This window comes from Thunnus maccoyii, chromosome 22 (genome assembly GCF_910596095.1).
Source record: "Thunnus maccoyii chromosome 22, fThuMac1.1, whole genome shotgun sequence".
Lineage (NCBI taxonomy): Eukaryota > Metazoa > Chordata > Actinopteri > Scombriformes > Scombridae > Thunnus > Thunnus maccoyii.
Window position 1 is genome coordinate 12,403,132 of NC_056554.1, and position 21,308 is coordinate 12,424,439.

Consider the following 21,308-nt stretch of genomic DNA (forward strand, 5'->3'; position numbering starts at 1 on the left):
TTTCCTTCAAGAGGACCTGGAACTTCAACACTGTAAGTAAACTGGGGCTTGCCGACCAAGCCTCCTCTTCCTCCCGTGTATGAAGCGGGGAGCCTCCTTTTGTTCAGTCAGCTGTTTTTCTCATTAATCGCCCTCTTTGTCGCTCGTCTCGCTCTCACTCTGAACAGCTGTTTGAAGCGGTGGGGACTCGTGGTTGTTTGTTTGCGGGGTGCTAGAATCAGCCTTGACTTGTGTGAAAGTTTCAAAGACGCTTCTTTTTATCTCGACTGCGGTAAAGTGATAAACAGGGTACATCTCAACCCTGTTTTTAAAGGCAAGAACATGCCTCAACAAGCTCAAAAGATAAATGAACTCACTTTTGAATCATCAGAAACACTCTCTGTGAGAGGTCTTAAGAAGTGACATTAACATTCGGGAATATGTGGTTTACCTTTCAACTTATTTAGCGTCGAGAAAAGTTTGTTTTTGTCACGGCGGCTTAGTTCAGATCATACACATAAATCTGTCTTGGTGTGATCATCTACGTTCCTTCAGCATGTGGTGTCTCGAGATGCCAGACTCTACGGCGTGGAGGCTGTACCACAGTAAAGCTGGAGGAGCGTTTTCCAACCGGAGAGCCAAATCCTGTTCTATTCAGAGCCAGGGTACTCGCTGTGACTTGAATTGTGATTTTTGTCCATTTGGTTGATAACAACCTAACGTGGACAGCTTTCAGTGGGATTCCAGCTGGGAAATGGGATCTTTGCAATGTAGTCCTATATGAAAGGGATCAAAGAGGGCCTGTACTTCTCTACAGCCACCCACAGTGGACCGGCTCGTCACCGGAGGTGTCAACAGAGGAAGGGAGTGTGTGGACAAGAGGCGATGGTGTGCCTGGGTCATCACTTCAGCCTCATTGTAGGGGGACTTGTGGGTAAGGAAGCAATAACAAGTTAAAAAACACACAGTGGTGTGTGTGGTCTAACCCCTGCTGCCTCATGAATACATACACACAACAGCCTCTGTATGTTTGCAGACCTACCTAGTGAGGTTGACCAGGTAGGCTTGTATAATGTGTTGTCATCATATGTGAGAATACTGCTGAAATAATTTAGTTATTTAATATTTATTAATACATTTTAAATGATAGATTTGTTGCTTAAGTCATTTAGGATGTTAATATTTGCTGACTCCATTTTATAACCTTTGACACTGATTATTTTGGAGTTTTGGACTTTTGGTTAATCAAATTAAGCAATTCGAAGACATCGTGAGCAGCTTTCACTATTTTCTAACTTTTATAGATCACTTAATTGACATTAATTAATAATTGAAAACCTTATTTGAGAATGAAAGTATAATTTGACTTTAGTTTAATAAGTTTTGAGGCACAGGAGGTCAAATTAGTTGCCTTATTTTGCAATATTTCCATTCACGCAGACGTTTCAGTATAGTTACACAACTTATGACTTTCAGAATCTACATAATTCTCCTCTGACATGTGTGTGGTATAACAGATGACATATTACATCAACTGTGTGTGTGTGTGTCAAGGCAGCATCAATCATAATTTGTTGTAACTCTCCCACTCGTATAGATCACTGCGTAAGTGGAAGTTCCACTGTTTCAGGAAGTAGATGTCTATCACATTTGTCATCTTAGACATACAAGTCCTCCATATATAGATTTTAAAGGCTCCTGAAGTACTAACAATAGTGAACACACCTGCTCATATACCACAGTCTCAGCTTGGAGACCTTTTGTTTGATCAAAACCAAAACATACGTCACGATGTGTGATGTCTGTCTTGTTCTTTAAAATGAGCCACAGTCTCTATATTTAAGGTTTGCGGTTTAGCTGCTTTTAGATCCAAAGGGACATGCAGATGGAGTGGGTGTTCTCTCTTTTCTCTCTCTCTCTCTCTCTCTCTCTCTTCAGTGTCGGCTTCATCCTAGCCACCATGATTAGTGAACACATGCTAGCCACCACTGAAGGGGGGGTAGCCTTTGGGTGTTGACTACATGGGGTTGGACTCAGCAGCCTTGGAGTTGTAAAGAAGCCGTGACAGACAATTAGTGGTTTAGTGGTCTATGTCTGATAGAGCTTTTACATGTGGTCAGTCCCAAAATGGAACGAACTGTCACGTCAGTGCACATGACCCTGCCTTCTTCAGATGGCCGGTTGCATCAACACAAACTACAAAGAATGGGCTGGTCCGCAATATGTCTGGACTTGTTCTATCACCGATTGATCAAGCTGAAAACTACTAATTAAATCAAAACTCAGAGCCAATTTAGAAATTATACTTTGAATAAAGTCAGACTGGAAAAAGACAACATATCCTAATATTTCACTTTCAAAAAATAGCTTGATCATGGACCAGACCATGACTTTTGTTTCATTGTTCTGTTATAACAAGCTCTACAATCCAGTATTATGAAACTGCACTAAAGCACAAACTGCATGTACTGCTCACACCAAAGCACTAGCCTGCCATGAAGTGCCTTGTTTAGACGTATCATCAGCCTTGAATATTCACACTTTGAAGTGGCAGCTCAGAAAACACTCTTCTGGAAATAGTCGCCTCTTTTCAGACGAATCCTCCAACGCTCTGATTTTTCAAGTGTTCTTGGACCAAGCCCTAAGATGTGCCTCTCATATCCTCCCCTGCATTTAAATATATTTGCGGCAACGGCTTCACAGTCGGGGAATTAAACCTCTTTCTAATCATAATCATACTAATAGCTTTACCAGGAGCCCAATGCTGATGCTGTGATTTCAAACTGCAGCACTGCCAAGTAAATATTTGTTGATCCATCATAAGATCAGACACGGGTGGTATTTTATTGAGCGTTATTATTTGGCTATAATTACACCCAATTATAGAAAGTTGTCACTGAAATTTCAGTGCCCACGAGGGGTGCTTGTGCTGTTGCCTTTTATTCAGGGACATCTACACATACATAAACCACTCACTCCCCCGAATTAGCAAGTGAAAAGAGAACCATTACAGTCAGTGATGGCCTCTCAAGTAGCTCTGCTACTTGATGAGCTCTGATCTTTGTGACGGCAGTTAGCAGGAATGCACAGATTCAGGGCTGTGAGTGTGTGAGGATAAAATAAAATGAGGGGTGGGTCCTGGTGTGGAGGTGTGAACAGCTGTGTGTGGTGGAGGCCAGGGGTCCCACCCATTTACAAATTAATGGTCTTGTGAAAGGACCCAAGATCCAACCCCTTCTCAGCAGCACACACACACACACACTCACAAACACAAACCACAAAGAGACACATCTCAGAGAGACCGGTGGGATGCCTGGACACACACTGCTATCCGCACACTCTTCAGTCCCTTGTCTCAGCACAGGAGGTCATGAGGGCAGCCTCTCACTCATGTCTCTCTTTGTTCTCTTTCAGTCTGCTGCTTCCTCAGATGGTGGTGAGTACAATTCCTTTATTTCAACTCTAAACTACTATTCTTTACAAAAAAATACATGAGCCTTTTGATATGAAATTTACAAGGGAATGAGAGCTGTGTTAAAGAATACTTGCAATCCTAAAACTTGGTTTTTAAATCTTTTCCTTAATTATCCTCTTTCACTGACATAGTGCTTTGTCCAGTATTTTCAGTGTCTGTTTCTTTATTCCTCATTTTCTTCTCTACCCTCAAAACAGCAACTTTGTAGTTGCTCAATAAAATGGTTTAATGAAAAGACTTTTAATGAGGATGATGTATTCACTGTATGCAGCACGCCTCATTAATAAAAGATGTTTGCAGAGCGTGTTTTGGGTTACAGACGTTGGCTAGTGTGTGCGCTGTCCGGTCCTCCCTTTCATAGCAGTTTTAATAACATTTGCTAACAGAGTGACCTCGTAGTGCAGCTCTGCTCCTTTTTACTGTGGATGTGGATCAGACATGCACGGTTGTTTGCTCTCTAAAGCCACCTCACAAACTGAGCAGCACACATTGTGGTGAACACGGATCCCAAAGCCTCAGTCATAATACATTAAACCAAGTCCAAGCAAACTGCTTGTCAGCAAACTTTAAACAGTGTCACAGTGAAACATTTGACCTTATTGTAAAAAAGAAAATTCCACAGTTTCTCAGATTATTGTACTCAATTCAGCGCCTATACGATTTTAAGGACACATCTACTGATTCAGTTGGGCTATTTCCTAAGAAATGAGGATAAGCTGTTGGTTTTAAAGGTCACGCAGAGGCCACATTAGTCATAATCTGAAAGACCTCACCGCAAGACTGTCAGTGATGTCATGTATTATTTACAGTGCTTTTATTTCACAATGACACAGTTGACCCACACTTAATTGTAAAAAACCAGCCCACTTGTGCAGGCGTACTGGCAAAATGAAGATATGCAGCACTGTACCTTACTTGACCCAGCTAGCATTTCTATTCTCATCAGCAATGATAGACGCTGGTTGCCAATGCCAACCAGTTGACTCTCCACAGAATGACAATAGCTATATCTGTAACAAATCCTACTGTGTCCCTTTTGTTTGTTTGTTTTTTTCTTTTTATTGCACCCTGCTTGGTTGTTCTACAGCTCTAAAATGGCCATCTGCCACCATGATAGCAGGTACTGTGCAGGGCGAGGCTCTACTTTAGCTGACCACGACTCCCCAGATCCTTACCCATTCTCCCTCCTCGAGTCCCTATAATCAGCCGTGCCTCCTCTCTTTCTTCTCCTTTTATTCTGCTCCCTCTTCGCTCCACTCTCTTAACAACTTAGAGGTTTTTCTTCATAGGATGCAATTAGATCAGTTATCCCTGCGCTCCAGTTCTCTCTCATGACCTATGTTGAACTTTGACATTCAGTTACTGTGTAACATTCATTGGTGGGAAGTGTAGCAACTAAAGAGCCATTAGCTTTCCTTTCAATCCCCATTGGCCTTTGCCTTGTAGTCTAATCCATTTTCTGTTTGTAATTTTATTTGGTGCAGTTATAGGGCACCTTTTGCCTCTTCAAATAATCATTGTGTTAGCTAGATTTAGGACAAGTTCATCCTTCTTTTAACTCCACCAGGATCAAGACTTTTCTTAAATTGCTGACAAATTATGTGTCTTTCTTACCTGCAATTTCCTCAAGCCAAACTTAGACCCTTAAGGAAATTGTTGAAAAGATTGTAGTGAGAATTTGTGGTGAATTAGCTGAGCTTGATACATTAGCACTAGAACTAGAGTCTGATATTGTTCCAACTATATAATTCTGTTGTTTTGTCTGCTTTCTTGTCTATATTTTCACCAAATATCACAGACGTGCCTTTTATGATGGCCGTTTGAAGATGTGTATCAACAGAAGATAGTTTTTGCTCACAAATAATGTTTTTTATGGGTTCCTTAACAGCAACGAAATCTTTATAAAAAGCATGGATTAAATGACAGCACTCAGTTTACCTCCTCAGAAGTTGAATGGAGGTATATGATGTCAAGAGTGAAGAAAACAAGCACACAAAAATGCTAAAATCCACAGGAATATTTAAAAGGTTAAGAGGGCACGCAGGAGATGACTCTGACATTCCCTCGGGCTGGAATTACCCTTTAACAGTAGAGCCTTTTGACCTTTGCGTTGCTATCCCATCTTGCAGATTATAGTGGAGTCCAGTTGCAGGGATGCTGCAGCCAGAGCAGCCTGAACAGTAATGGCAGTCTTCCAGGAGCAGGAAGCCATCGAGGGGTTCCAGAGCAGCGTGTGGCTAGCTGGGCCGCCTGCTTCGAGCGTCTCCTTCAGGATCCAGTGGGCGTACGCTACTTTTCGGTAAGCTGAGCTCGATAAAAAAGTTGAAAAATTAACTGTAGCGTTAACTGTTAATTACAATAATGTGTTGAAAGGAAAATCAGAAACATTAGCATTCATCTGGAGTCATGTTTCTGTGCACATGATACATGTAAGTCCAGTATTCACTCTCCTTTTAGCTTTGTCTTGCTCTCCACCAACTACGCAGGGAAATATCTGGATTTTTAGCTGCTAATTGCTCCACTTCGTTCACCAGCGAGTTGCCAACTTTGTTCGCCTGCCATTTAGCGATGGGATGGTAGTGTACAGGAGGAAATGACTAGGAGAGTGGTGCGAATTAACCAAGACAGTAAATTTGCGAGCCAGAAAACGAAGACTAATTGCTAAAACATTAGTAGTGTTTAGAGGACCTCAGAGTCATTTTATCCATGGTTAATACAAAAATATTGATTTTAGCAGCTTTTACAAATTCTAAGCTCTTATAAATTTGCAATAGGTGCCAGTTCAGAACCTTATATTAGTATTCAACCCCAGTGAGTCCAGGCTTCTCATTTATGTCTCCACGTAGGCACATCCCACATAAAAGATGTGTCTTTGCAAGTAGCCTACAACACCTTCAGAAGACTCAACACTAAGTTCTGACTCCTGGAACCACCTCCCTCCTCACCTTCCCTTAACACTGAACAGCGCTGCACTCGCCCACACTGTCCTGCGCCTACACATACACAAATCTTGTTCACAACATTACACCCAATAATTTATTTCCTCACTACTGGTCTCAACAACAATAACACAAGCACTGGAAAAGAAGAAAAAGTTATCACCGTCAGTCGGATAGCATATAGGAACTCTTACAATGTGTGTCTTCACAGGAATTTCTCAAGAAAGAATTCAGTGAGGAGAATATCTTGTTCTGGCAGGCCTGTGAATACTTCAGTCATGTCCCTGCAACTGATAAAAAGCAGGTAAGTCCACAGTATGCAGCTACAGATGAAGTCACTACCTTTTTGGTGCTTGTGGATCCTGTGGTCCACTGTAAATTGGCAGATCATGACACACTCTAAGCATTTGTTTACCCCTGGGGAAGTCCCATTCTGAGTACACTGGTTAAATTACATTTGTCTTCATAGCAGTGGTTCCCTAACCTTTTGGCTTGTAAGTCTGTTACTGTTAAACAGGAGAGCCAGTCATGCTAGCAGCTCTGTGAGGCTGTACTGACGCACAACTGTGCTTTGAGCTAAATGCTAACATCAGCATGCTACCATACTCACAATGGAAATGCTAACATGCTGTTGGAAAGCAAGTATAATGTTAACCTTGTTCACCATTGTAGTTTAGTGGCTTAGCAAGTTAACATTTGCCAAGTAGCACTTAAAATTAACAAGTACAACTGATGCTGATGGGAATGTCAACAGTTGTTGTAAATTTTTGGTAATAAAACAAAGTACATTCATGGCAATCCATCAAATAGTTGTTGAGATATTTCACTCTGAACCAAAGTAGTGGACAGTCTGAGATTTATTTTTAGCCATGTCATTACCATGGTTAAAAATGAACTAGTCAGAAAATTAAACAATTCTGTGTAAATGAAATATGATTTCAATTCTCCTCTATCCTATTAATCATTTCTGACCTCTCAGATTTATCTTGTTACCCCAGGTTGTGAACCACAGCTTCACAGTAGCATAAGATTAGCCACTAATGAAGCTAAGCCACTAATGAAGCTAAGAACAAAGACTCAATCCAGCTCATGTAGCATCTCTAAGCCTGATTAATTTGTGTGTAAATATATTAATAAAAGAGCAGATAAGAAGATAGCGACATAGTTTTCTACAGTTTTTGAAATCATCACTGTCCTCCCTGCAGCTGTCCCAGAGAGCTGGAGAGATCTACAACAGCTTCCTGTCCAGCAAGGCCACCATGCCGGTCAACATCGACAGTCAAGCCCAGCTGGCTGATGACGTCCTCACGTCCCCACGGCCCGACATGTTCAAGACGCAACAGCTACAGGTATCAACAAGGCAGTAGTTGAGCTCATTTACTAAAATACCACAATCTATTGGTTGATAAATAATGTGGCCTTTCCACATTTAAGCCTTCTCTCGTTTAAATTATTGAGTTGCACCATACGTCAAATGGAGATCAAGACATTTTTCTAGACAGTATTATTAGGAGTGAATCTGTGTGCACTGGGGGGGGGGGTTGTTCTCATCTAGCCTTTAGTCACTTTGCACAAGCATATTGGGTTCTTTTGGTGGCCATCTGGGTTTGTTTACGAACGGGCTCTGAGGCTTTACCAGAGAGATAAACACAAACTGGCATACACCCACATAGAATCTAGCGCGTACTGTACACACAGACGTAGACATGAAGTCAGAGATCTGTATATTTCCAGCTCGCAAAGGGTATTATATAATGTTAACTGTTAAGAAACTTGTCATAACGTCAGCTGTAACCATATGTTAACACCAGTAGTTACTTTATTCCCATTTCTGTCTTTGTTTCAATTTCTCCTCCTCACCCCCTAATTTTTGTCACCACATGCCTCTTTGTGTGTCTAATCTCACCATGTCATTTTCCTCTCTATCACTTTTGCTAACCCTCTTATGTCTCATCATCCTCTGTCTGTCACCGCTTGTTTACTTACAAACACCGCACTCTTTCTCCCCGCTCAACAGATCTTCAACCTGATGAAGTTTGACAGCTACTCACGATTCCTCAAGTCCTCGCTCTACCAGGAGTGTATGCACGCTGAAGTGGAAGGCCGACCCTTGCCGGACCCCTACCAGATCCCCTGCAGTCCTGCGCCGTCTAAACACAGTGCCAGCTCCGACCGCTCCACCCTTTCCACTCCGAAAAAGGTGCCACTATAGTGTTTTGACTGTTTTAAAGAAACTGGTGATGGAGATAAATGGTTGTTCGGCATGTTAAGTACATATTGTTTGTTCTCTAACTTACAGGAGCCTAGAAAACAGAGGTCAGGGAGGTCACTCAATGAGGACAGCAAAGATGAGAGCGCTGATAAAAAACGCGGGATGTTCTTCTCATGGTCCCGCAACAGGAGCTTTGGGAAGGGGCCAAAAAAGAAGGAAATTGGAGACATTAACCTCGGTGAGAGCCTCAAATTTTCTTTTATTTTCCTTAACAAACTAAATTAACAAGCCTGTTGCCAGCTGCTTACAAAGAAATCCACTGTTTTAAGCCTTTGTAACACACAAACTTCCAAAGTGCTGAAATGTCCTTGAACAAGACACCAAATCCCTGCCAGCTCCGGGGTTGCCATGAGCTACATGCAGGGCAGGCATGTAGAAACACAGCTGCCCTGCAGTGATCAAAGTGTTACACACATACAACGAGTACACTAACAAAATACTTGTTTCAACACTGATATTCTGAAACGCTGAATGGACTTTTACTTTTTTTTTACTTTTCAAGCTTCAAAAGATAAACTACTATTGATCCTACTTCTTTTTCACATCTGCAAATATCCTGTTAGGGCACAAATAGTCATACCAGTATTGTAGATATCAAAGTTTCCAGTCGGAAATCCAGCATAGTTATCGTCTCAGTCGACGCCTCTCACTAAATATAGCAGCACTTCAATTTAATTAAACATCTACTGTTTATTCACAGAATGTTGTTTTATAACGTAAACCTTTTTTTTCTCCAAGATGTTGAGCACACTTAGTCATTTTCCTGCCCTTGCACAGTGTTTGTGTTGCATACCGAAAGTGTCGATTAATGAGTAGTGCGCTGATGTTTCTGATTTGCTTGAGTTCATGTGTGTGCCTGTGTTGTTTTGTGCAGACTACTGGGGTAGTAATGGGCGAAGGGAGTCCCAGGGCTCCTTGTCATCCGGTACCAGTCTGGAGATGGCCACTTCCTGCTCTACTGGCAAGATTGATGTAAGATTCCGCTGGACAGATCACCATGGCAACACAGAGCCCAGTGTCTGCTGAAACCATCATAACAGACCAGAATTTATTTTATTTTTTATTCGTCAGCCCACTCATTTGTTGTTTATGGATCACATAAGGAAAAACTGCAGCTACAATTACAACTGAATCTTTAATGTAAGCTTGTAACCCTTATTAAAAAAAATGTTATCTTCTGACCTTTAGTCTGATAACCGCCACTCAGTCGGAGTTTGGGAACGCTCCCCTAAACACTGCAGTGTGATGCTGCCCGACGGCTCGTGCTCCTCTGTCACGCTTCGGCCCGGTGCTTCCATTAGAGAAGTCCTCCAGGTTCTCTGTCACAACATAAGCGTCAACATCGCCGCCGTCGACCTCTTCCTGGTGGGAGGGGAGAAGGTGAGAGAGGCACACGCCACCAGCAAATTACTGACAAATGCTAACAACATCTGCTGCAAATATACCAGGAAGCAGAGCAGTGCTTCAAGCATCTCTTGAGTGAATCGAATCAACCTCCTGTTTATTATAAACCAAACTTTGGTAAATCCAGTACGATTACACCTCCAATTTGAACATGCTATATTTTGTGAGGAGTCATTGTTAGAACTTAACTGAAAACATCTGAATTTAACTGAAGTGAATTGAAGAGATTACAGAGGATTAAAATGGAGACTGTATCGTTCAGTTCCTGAATAAAGATGTTAGTGTATATGGTTTTATGTGTTGTTAATGTGTGGCGTCATGCTTTTTTTCCTCATAGCCTTTAGTGTTGGACCAAGACTGCTTGACCCTCAGCTCACGAGACTTGAGGCTGGAGAAGAGGACTTTGTTTAGGTATGAATCAAAGTGTACTCGGATCTATTGATTTCCTATGAATGTAGCTTTTTCTGACTTTTCTTTAATGCCTAAGTTTTGCTCTTTCTCTGCTCTTAGATTGGACCTGGTACCCATTAATCGCTCTGTGGGGCTGAAAGCCAAACCTACCAAACCAGTCACTGAAGTCCTTCGTCCCGTTGTGGCCAAATATGGCCTCCACCTCAGCGATCTTGTGGCCAAAATAGTAAGTCGTCCCCGGTGGCTACAATGCCATAATCTTTCTGAATCTCTTGTGTGTTCAGAGAGCAGCTTGTGCAGTGTTTGACAGTGCCACAGGGTGGAGTATTATGGTTAGGGGAGGGAAGCGACCGCATCCTTTTCCATCTCTACACGGTGGTTAGCACTCTGACTCAGCCCAGCCTCTGAAGATGGAGCACAAGGGCTATAATTAAGAATGACGACACTCCTCAAACATGCCGGCTCTTTACTCCTCCCCTAAACCCTTACCAGATGATGTATTTTAGTCCTGTGGGTTTCCAGGCATTATAACTGTACTATAGAGTAGACCTGGAGCTGAAAGATGGTTCATAAATTAAGCAAAATGCTCTTGAACTCAAATGTCAAATGTCTCAAATGAGATATTAAATAGCAAAATATTCAGACTTCTGCTCACCAGGTGATCATGCTCATGTGTTCAAACCTTTAAATTGTTTTGTTTTAGAGTGGACAAACTGAGCCTTTGGATTTGGGCGCCCCCATATCGAGCTTAGATGGCCTGCGGGTCGTCTTGGAGCGAGTGGACCCAGCCTCAGGGAAAGGTACGGCTATCAAACACACCAAAGTCCAATATTTAATACTAAATATCATAAATGCATAAAAACTAAACATAAAGGTAAATGGATTGTAGAAGTTGTTTTTTGCCTTTTTGGACAGGAAACCAGTTTCTATACATTTAACTGACACTAGAAAATAAGTTTCCACTTCTTTCTTTTGCATGTCTCCTTTGTCTTTAAGTGTCCTCTCCACCCTTCTCCGTCTCACTCTCTCTCCTCTTCTCAATCTTACCTGATGAATTTTTCATGTTTTCTTCTCTCCTCAACAGACAAATCCAAGTCTTCCTCCCTAAAAAGCCATCCTCCAACCAGGAGTCTTTCTGCAACAGTAAGTACTCCAAATGTCCAGATGTGGTGTTTTGTCCTTTTCTAATGCTGTGCTGCTTCTGCAAGATTCAGTATCATTTAATAGCGGACCACATTAATCGTCATTAACATTTAGCCGATGCTAAGCCTTCAATTGGTGTGTATTTCCTGTTTGGTTCTTTTTTTGGTATTCCTCACCCTAACACTGCCTGCGGCTGACTCACTCGCTCATATTTTTCTGTGCATAAGCTATGAAGACACACGTAGGCAGATCATACTCGCTGTAGATACTAGCAAGGTCGGTAAAGACACAGAGCCAACAGATGGACCAGGTTCATCTTTACATGGTCTCAGTAAATCTGGACACTTCGCTCAGTAGGGTGCTTGGCAGCTCATGCTTAGCCTCATCACAGTACCCTCCCCTTATGACCCTCCCCCCCCTCCCCTCCCCATCCCTCCATCCCCTAACAGAGTGCATTGTTATTGTTGCATCTGCAGGGAGATGAGAGGTCAACACCAAAGGACTTTTCTGTGAGAGCAAGTGGACCAGACTCTGCACTCCCAGGGGAAAAGAGAAAACAGAAAAAGATTAATATAGATGAAGCTGAAGGTAAATCCCCCTTTTCCTTCTTTCTTTCTCTCTTTTTTTTTGACCTCTGGTGGATTTCTAAGCTCTGCTTTGCCTCAGGACTAACTGATCTCCTTGGTAGCTCTAGAGGGTGAGGCTGCTACGCTGCATGTTAAACCAAACTAATCCTTTTCTCCCAGTTGCTCACCTATTTGGAAAGTTTAAGTGATGAAACGTCTTTGATCTGTTTTTCAGAATTCTTTGAGCTGCTGAGCCGGGCGCAGAGCACCCGAGCCAACGACCAGCGCGGGCTCCTGAGCAAAGAAGACCTGGTGCTTCCCGACTTCCTGCGTCTGGCTCCCTCCACCTCCTCTTGCTCCGTCTCCTCTGACCTGGCCTGCTCCACTCCTGACTCGCTGAAGCGAAGCAATGGCGTCTCCTCGCGCGGGCCCCTCACCTCCAGCCTTCGATCGGAGAGCCTGGACTCCTCCCTCAGCTCCAGCGCCAATGGACACTCCGCGGCCAGGCGGTGCATGCTGCCCCCTCCTCGCCACGCGCCTTTCGGCACCCACCTGTCCCCCATCCCCCGGCCCTCAGACACCCGGCCAAGCCTCCGCACCGTGGAGGAGGACTCCCACAGCGACCTGACCCTTGTCGGGGAGGGCGACATCAACAGCCCCAACAGCACCCTGCTGCCCGCATCTCCATCCCCTATGCCGTCCTTCGAGGGCAGCCTGCCCGAGGCCAACTTCACCCCACCACCACCCTTGTCCCACCCTCAAGACGCAGGTGGAGAGGGAAAGTCCAGTTCAGGTATTTCTACAGTGTAATAAACCAGTGCTCCGTGTGTTTGCGTGTGTGTCGTATGTGCATGTGTGCGCTCTCTCCGGTGGTCTAAACCAGACCACCTTCATGATTAAACTCTACACTGACTCTGATGCACTTTAATGACAAATTGATATTGACTCTTTCTCAGTTTGCCAATCATTTAAACTGATTTGTTTTAATAAACATAGCAAAGCATGTGTGTGATTGACTGATTACACTCAGATCAAGTTGTAAATAGTGATGTGTATATTTTGTTTAGTGAGTAACGTTTACTTGGATGTCACTTCCCATGCCACAAATTGTTGGGTTGGCCACATGACTGGGATCAGTTTATTCCAGTTAAATATTTAGAGTTTATTTTGTAGTTTTGGGTGCATGAGAATGCAGATGTAACTGATTGCAGAGCTTATGAATATAAATAATATATATGCATAATGCATATGGATTAACAATCAATATTTGACAGTACTGTAGTCAGTAAATGTACTGATGATTATAATTCAGAGCAACTGAGCGATTGAAAGTGATGAGATTAGCAGCTTGTGTTTCCTGGCATTATGGGTTCATCATGTACAATTAGAAAAACATCGTAGCAAACCAGAAACATGAAATTGTCAGTCATTACAAAACAAATGCTGTGTTCCTCTCCATCCCACCACCTCTAGTTAAGTGCAATTCAACAATGTCAATGTCAAAACGCAATTTGTATTTTTTTTTCTTACGCAACTCTCTAAAACCAGTGAGTCACTAAAATGGTGTCAGCTCCTACTGTTGCAATTTGAGCAACGATAAAAAAAAAAAAAAGAATTAGTCATTGGAGGACAAGTGCTGCTTAGCGCCGGTGGTGACATTGTTGAATTGCCTGTCATTCTTTATCTGGGTCATTCAATCCCTCTCCAGATGCCTGATGTAGATAATCACTACCAATAAACTCTGTACCTGTGATTCAGTAGATCTAATAAATGTTAGAATTGGAAATCACTCTCGTCTGTCTTTTTACACGTTTGTGAGCTCAATTCCTCTCCTCTCCTCTCCCTCCCTCCCTCCTTCCCTCCTCCTCCCCACCACCACCACCATCACCACCACATCTTCTCCTCTCCGCCTCCGCATGCCTTCTCCCGTTCTCCCTTAGCTCTGTCTCATTTTGTCTTGTGGCTTCCTCCTCTCATCAGCTCCCACTCCTTTATGTACTTTTCTCTGTGTGTGTGTGTGTGTGTGCGCTTGTGCCAGGGGTGTCGCTGCTCGGTGTGTATGTCTGTTTGTGCTCAGATTGCTCAGTGTGGCGGGTTTGTGCGGTCTTGTTAAACATTGTTTGTCTTTAGTCTGCTTTGGTCTACCTGCTTTGGTGTATTGTGTGTTGTTGTTTTTTTTTATGGTCTCTGGTGTGTGTAGCTTTAACGTGGCTTTATGGATCTCTTGAACCTGTCTTTTGTTAAACTTGTGCTTTTCAAAGCTTGCCGTTGTGTGCAGGAGTGTCGGTTGATTCTGTACGGAGTGCCAGATCATTATCATCTCCTGCAGATGGATTTCATTTTTCTATTTCTCCTCCTTTACTCGACATCCCCCCCCACCCACATACTCCTCCACTGTGTGAGATTTTACAATCAAGAGGTGAATGGATTTGTGACGGTGATTGTTTCTTCTACAGATGATGTGACATTTAAAAAAAAAAAGCCAAAAGCTTTCTCTGCAATTTCAGATATCCAATTAGACGCAGCGTGTTTTGATTCTGAGCTTGAAAGAAAAACCCTAGATAGCCTTCTTTGAAACACTGTGAACTCCACAAAAAGAGAAGATAATCACGCTCAACATGTTTTCCAGCAACAAAATCTCTTTTGATGAGTACCTCGCACTTCAAAGCACTTTATCGGAGGAAGACGAGCATGTTCGCTCTGACCTTACTGCCTTGTGTTAATAGATAGGCCTTAAAGTAAGGTAATATGTACACATGATGATGAGGAGGAATCGAAGCCTTTCAGCTTTTCTACAGGCTCGCTCCTCTTTTCTGGTTGCTAAGTGCATCAGCGCCGATTCTTCCCACCATCGGGCGCCATGGTAACCTTATCCACGAGTTGACTGAGACACAGATAGAAACTGTCACTACTGGTTTTCATCTATTTTCCCTGCCTATTTCTCTCAGTCTTTTTCTCCCCAGTCTCTAAAATAGAAACATTGCTATGATTCAGTTTGACCATTTTTGTTACGCTCTGTATGGCTAAATCTGTGCAGGAATCTGCAAACGCAGAAATGGAACAAGTTAACACGCCTCTACTTCACTTTTTTAGAGACATTATAAAGTTGTTACACTTTGAAAAGGGTGGAAAGTCACGCTCACAGACATGATAATGTGTTTAAGGCACAAACAGCCACCGAAACTGTCTGAGTCCATCAGTCCAAGCAAGAGAAGTTAACCAAGTGTGGTTTCAAAAAGAGCATTTCTCCTCTTTTACTGTCAGTATATTTGATTCGGTCATTGCAGACATCTCTCTCCAGTTCGTGTATTACTGTCAGACTGACGCCCTCTGCTGTTCCAAGGGAATAAGATATAATTACTGCAGAGGTGGATCAACATGTTCCTCAGTTCAGCTTGATTCAAAGCTTACAAGACACATCAGAAATAATTAAGTGCTGTAGAAAAGAGGTAGCAAGAGAATAGTCAAGATTTTGTCCTTACATATGTGGATAAAAGGATTTTGAGGAGTTCATGTCTCCTCAGATTCTACTACAAAATCACCAAACTGCACACGTAACGAGCTCAAGGGAAACTTTGAAATTTGTGCATCAACCACAAAGATTAATAGAATTTATCTTGCACTAAAAAGACACTAAAATTTCTTATAAAACAGTACCATTATGAGTATTTCTGGCCTAACAGGTAGTTTACAGCAATCATTTGGTTTATCAGGTGTAAATTAGCCCCTGAATAGACTGGAAATCAAAACCATAAGGGGGTCTGGTCTTTATCCAGAGGAGCAGAACTGCAGCTTTATGTTACCAGGATAATTTCTTAATCGTTGCTGTAATAACTTCTCCCTGTCTGGCAAGCGTTGGGTCTGTGATCCTGGTCGACGGTGATTCAGAGTTTCCACTAGGGGGAGACATCACACAGTCTAACTCCATTCATATGATACTGATTAGGGCAAGTCAACAGTGCAGCAGCTGCCCTCTTCATAAACTGATAACAGCATTTAATTTTATAAAAAAGAATTATCTTTAGCGACATAATAACTTATTAAGTTTATACAGAGATTATGTTTCTTTTTCCTCTTTGAAGTCTTTAAGTTTTCAGTCAGAGGAAAGTTTGGCCCGGATGGACCAGTTTAAAGGATTCCTTGAAGTAAATGGGAAACCTACCTCCTCTATCTCCAAAAGTGCTTTGTAATGACTCAAAAAGAGTTTCAGCACTGTGCACCTGAGGGGCCACATGGCTCAGTTTTCCTCCAGGCTTGTTTCACTTGTCTTCCCCTCTTGTGTCTCTGCGTCAACTCTGAGAGCTGGCGGTTTGCTGACCCCAGGCCTGCCTTATCATCCATCTGGCGGTCAAGGAGGAGTGGAAGCAGATCTTTGGCAGTCGGCCTCAGTGAGGACTGTGTAACTGGGTCCTTTCCAGTCTGGCTAGTCTCTCTCAGCTCCCTGCTGCTGCTGCCATGACTGTGGACAAGACTCACCACAGGAGGAATGCCCATGTTAAACAGCTGAGCCGAGAGATCTTTTTTTTTTTTTTTTTTATACGTCACAGCTGAAAACATGTATGAGGAGGCTGTATGGGTAAAAAATAAAGACACCTATGCTTGTGAGGTTCTGTCTTGCAGATAAGGGAGGAATTTAAAGAAACAGAAACTAAAATAAAAAAATGTATTGGACTTTCCCCTCCAATTTTCCCCTCCTTCCAAAGATGTATGAGTAAGCAAAATCAGCCATATGTGCAGAACACAGATTTAAGCAGCCTATCAATCACAATTTCATGCACAATACAATTATACAATCTTGATTGAACATACAGTATATAACCTCTAAACATTTTTACTTTTTATCTCAAAATAAGTCATTTATTGTACAAAAAAGGTCCTGATTTCACCCCTCAATGCCCTCCCTGTTGACCCTGAATGGTAATAAGTGCGTGTAAAGCCTTGACCCTTTATAATGAAGCAAGTTAATGAAGTTTTATGAGCTATAAGTACAATTTTTTTTTTAATCTTCACATATATTTGAATATATTTACAAACCTACTGTATGTAAATGTATCTGATATTTCACAAGTAAATAGCAATTATAGGAGAACTTTATGTAGTAGATATAAGATTTTTTTCATTATTAATCACCTTGTGACCCCTTCGGGAAGATGGATGGATAGATGAATAAATTCATGGCAGTGAAATTACAAAATCTTATTAATTCATCAGATCCTAATTCATCAAAAAGCGTCATCTAGCAGCTCCGCATACCAGCATCAATACATCACATCCTGCGGAAAAAAACCCTGCGACAGAGATTTGTGGTGATAAAGCACCGACTATGACAAGAGGACTGAATCATTTCAGATTTTTAGTACTCAAAGACTTCGACAGGTGCTGAGAAATCCTTGAATTAGTTGGAGGTTCACCTTAGTGCTTGCAGTTGTACTGTTATTGTACTTTTGCTGAAGGTCTGTGTAAGGTCAGCTGTTAGAACTCTACGGCTGTGTTTACATCTGTACTGAACAGCAGTGAATCACAGCTAGAGGAGAGTCTATGGTTTGAAGTGCTGTGTTTGAGTCACTCGAGCCTCTGTGTTTAGAATCTGCGAGGCCACAGGGTTCAGATGAGATGTGGAGAGTTTATCACTCATCATAACTCTAATGCCACCATCCCGGAAACTCCTGGTTTTAGCCACCCGAATACACTCGCACATGAAGAGGGGAACGTCATTCCCATGCCCGACACATCCTCTTTAAATGTGATGTTTACGGTTTGTGGTTTGGCTCGTGTTCAGGGCCTCCTGATGAGGTCATGCAGCTTTGAATTGTTTAAAATGACAAGTGCTAATGTTGAAATATACCACATGTGACAGGGACGCAATGATTTATTACGTTTAATCCCGTCCTGTTTCATTCACAGTCCTTTGCCATGATTTGGCAAGCATGTTAAGCAAGTTCAAGCGGAAACAGTTATGTCATCAAGTTTGTCTTGACAACAGCTGTCCAGATTACACAACAAGCCTATACAATTGTCAGATTATACAAACATATTAAACTGATGTGTGCACCCAAGGGATGATGGGTGACAAAGTTCTCCATGTCTTAGATTTACTAAAATCTAATATAGTTATGCTGAGCATATGGCCAGTGTAATAAATAGTTGATGCTTTGTCGTCTGTGAGCCCACATGAGTCACAGATGCAGAGAAATGAAGTGACGGACAAGTATGACAAGTATTTTGTATCCATGTTTGGTCATTGTCATTTTTAACAACCACATGTCGCTTTTAGTGCTTGTTTGCTTGTTGTGATTTACTTAATTAAAGCTGCACTAATAACAACAATATAACAATAATATTATATTAAAAATGGATCAAATGACGATGTAATGTTAAATGAGTTGCTTGTAGTGATAAATCCACAGATAATTACCGCCTGACTGAGTGTTTTACTCATTTAAACATCTTTTATCTCATTGTTTTGGTTTTCTGGACTGTAAACCCAGCACCAAATGACAAAGTTAGCAACTAGCTAATGAACATAGTGGAGTATTTAATATGCAAATAGCCAGATGTTTCCCTTACGAATGAGTGAAAATCAAAACAGCTAAATTTTGAGCTTACATTCCACATCAAGTGGACGACTCCAAATGAATGATAATGTCTCTTGGGTCTGTTGATGTGTAGTGAGAACAGCTGTGAAAGAGGACATAACATGCACATTTCCAGGTTGACATTGATATTCTGGGGCTCTGCTGGTAAATCTTTGCTGGATTTACAGTTTAAAAACGACAGGACCCCCCTTTCGATGAGCTTACTCTGTTCTGTTGCTGCCTGTCAGACACCTGGGGGTTACGTAAACAGCAGTATTCAGATTTCTCTAAAAAATAAACTTTAAATACATATGTACATGTTCAAGCCTGAATCCAATCTGAAATATGTGAGCGGACAATATAAACAACCCCTGTTTGTGGGCATATGCGAACAATCCAACGTAAGTTCGATGGGGAAGTAGAAGTAATCTTCCATACAGGGCGTTCACAGCAGGCTGAAGCCCTGACCTTTGACTTGAAGGTGGCATTTTTACATATGTTCACCTCAAGTTTTGGAACTTTGACTATGTTTAACATAGACATCCAACAATATAACAGTATATAAATGAAAGAAAATCACAAAAAGCATGATATGTCCCCTTTAAGTGTTTGCCTCACATATTTCACAACCACCTTCATAAATAGTCATTAAAATCTTGACCGTCATACAATACATCAACTCATCTTGAATTTTCCATATCTTTCTATTCTCCTGTGCACAGAGGGAAGCACAGACACGAGCACCGACACCAAAACACCCGCAGACAGAGCCGATGCTGCACCGGCGGTCCAGGAGGTGATGGATGTGGAGGGGGTACATCTGGAGGAGGGGACACTGGAGACATCCCAGGGAGAGGACACTGAGCTCAGCCTGAGCTTCCAGGGCTACGTCGCAGAGCTGCGGCAGTGCCAGAGCAGGATGAGGAACGCCCAGATGCCCCATAATGGCCGCAACCCACCAGAGGGCAAAGACTGCAAGACAGACCTTTACAAGGCCACTGTTGTCTAAAGGGATCCACCCCCTACTGCTGCACTTTTAAAGCCTGAGGCACTGTCTTTTAAAAGGGAATAAGTCCATTGATGGGCTGCATGTACAAAGCTGTCAATATCCACTTCAAACACAAAAAAAAAGAAAAAAAATCAATATTATGGTGATAGATATTGTAAATTTGTTAAGAATGCTGGTGTCATCTTGTTGATTTTTAGTACTGGTTGTAATTTTGGGACAGTGATATGTTTTTGTTATATAGTTTAATTAATTAAGCGCAAAGTAATTCTATTATGAGCCATGCAAGACCAAGGACAACCATGGAAAAGAGCCCAGGTATCCCATTCTAATAAGGCATACTTGACAAATAGCTTATAAATTATAGTTAATGGATGCATCATAAGCTGTTAATTTACAGTAAACCAATACTGTTCTTAGTTAAAGCTTTTTTACTGTTTTCTAAAGTGCTATAAACACTTTGACATGAAAATTTTAACTAACTGCATACTTACTAGCTGTTTCCACTAGTTTCCTGCTGAGTAAGACCGTGAGTAGCAGTTAAAAGCTACAGAAAAAGCTAGTAAGTGGACCTTGAGTTAGGATTTTTGGTCAAACTGAAAGTAAAGTGTGCCCTATAAGAAAGTGGTACCCACTTTTGTTGGACTATATGTAGGCAGGACCCTGTTTTTAGGATCATAAGGGAGGCAAACCACAATTTTCTTCTTTCTTATTTAACTATTTCTTCATTATATCTCTTCCTGTTTTACAGATGATACATGACGGTACCTTTATTGACTGTACTTCCTGCTTCTGTGGTCTTGAGGTTGTTCAAATGTTGAATGATTAAAAAACTTTGATGGCTGTAATTCCAAAAAAACAAAAAGATGCTCGTCTTTCTTTTGAAAAAGTGTAGTTATTTATTTGCAATATGCACATTTTATACAAATACTTCTGGTATTTTTGCCTGGAGGGAAATCCTCACCAACGTAACCTCTAAGTCCACCTCATAAAAAAATACTTTCAATACTCCTCTGTTGTAGTTTATAACCCAAAGTCTTACATAAGACACTCACAGCACTGGATTCTCTTACTTGGCATATTTGTCCAGCTAAATGTGTTTGCTAAGTTAAGCAAAACTGTCAATAATTAACAGTTATCGTTGTCTTAGTTGAACAATTTCCTCTTCTGAAACACACCACCCTCACCTGGGGACCTGAGGACGTGCTGTTAAGTCGCTCAGCCTCCTCTTTGTATTTTTCGCTCAGCATCTGGAGAGAGATTATTACAGCTGGTGAAAATTAGAGGTTAGATAATAGGACTGGGGAGTTTTTTCTTGACACAGCATGTCACTGCTGGAATGCTGATAGAACAGTTGGCCTACAGTGGTTAGCTCTTCACATTTATGCTTCACTAAACTCAAAGCTATTGCTGTTACTGTTCCTCAGTGGGAACAGTAATTCCTCCTGGATCCTTGATCTCTAATACACCCCCAGATTGAACTCTTGATCTCAAAAAACTGGAGATAACTCAGTGACCCAGATGTGAACGTTTTGATG

General features: G+C 41.8%; 1 protein-coding gene across 3 annotated transcripts in view; it reads left to right on the forward strand.

The window, feature by feature from the left end:
- rgs12a (regulator of G protein signaling 12a) overlaps positions 1–20,236 on the forward strand; it is a 38,075-nt gene extending 17,839 nt beyond the window's left edge. For 2 of the 3 annotated variants that reach the window (XM_042400276.1, XM_042400275.1), the window contains exons 4-18: positions 3,394–3,415; positions 5,584–5,753; positions 6,605–6,697; positions 7,599–7,742; positions 8,411–8,593; positions 8,693–8,843; positions 9,540–9,637; positions 9,854–10,045; positions 10,407–10,480; positions 10,580–10,706; positions 11,184–11,280; positions 11,565–11,623; positions 12,100–12,211; positions 12,425–12,982; positions 19,487–20,236. In XM_042400276.1, coding sequence (XP_042256210.1) covers positions 3,394–3,415; positions 5,584–5,753; positions 6,605–6,697; positions 7,599–7,742; positions 8,411–8,593; positions 8,693–8,843; positions 9,540–9,637; positions 9,854–10,045; positions 10,407–10,480; positions 10,580–10,706; positions 11,184–11,280; positions 11,565–11,623; positions 12,100–12,211; positions 12,425–12,982; positions 19,487–19,773 — 2,367 coding nt within the window. In that variant the 3' untranslated portion in view covers positions 19,774–20,236. Of the gene's footprint in view, positions 1–3,393; positions 3,416–5,583; positions 5,754–6,604; positions 6,698–7,598; positions 7,743–8,410; positions 8,594–8,692; positions 8,844–9,539; positions 9,638–9,853; positions 10,046–10,406; positions 10,481–10,579; positions 10,707–11,183; positions 11,281–11,564; positions 11,624–12,099; positions 12,212–12,424; positions 13,976–19,486 lie in introns of those variants that run through there. The other variant, XM_042400277.1, reaches the window with a different exon arrangement.
- Positions 20,237–21,308: the final 1,072 nt, after the last annotated feature.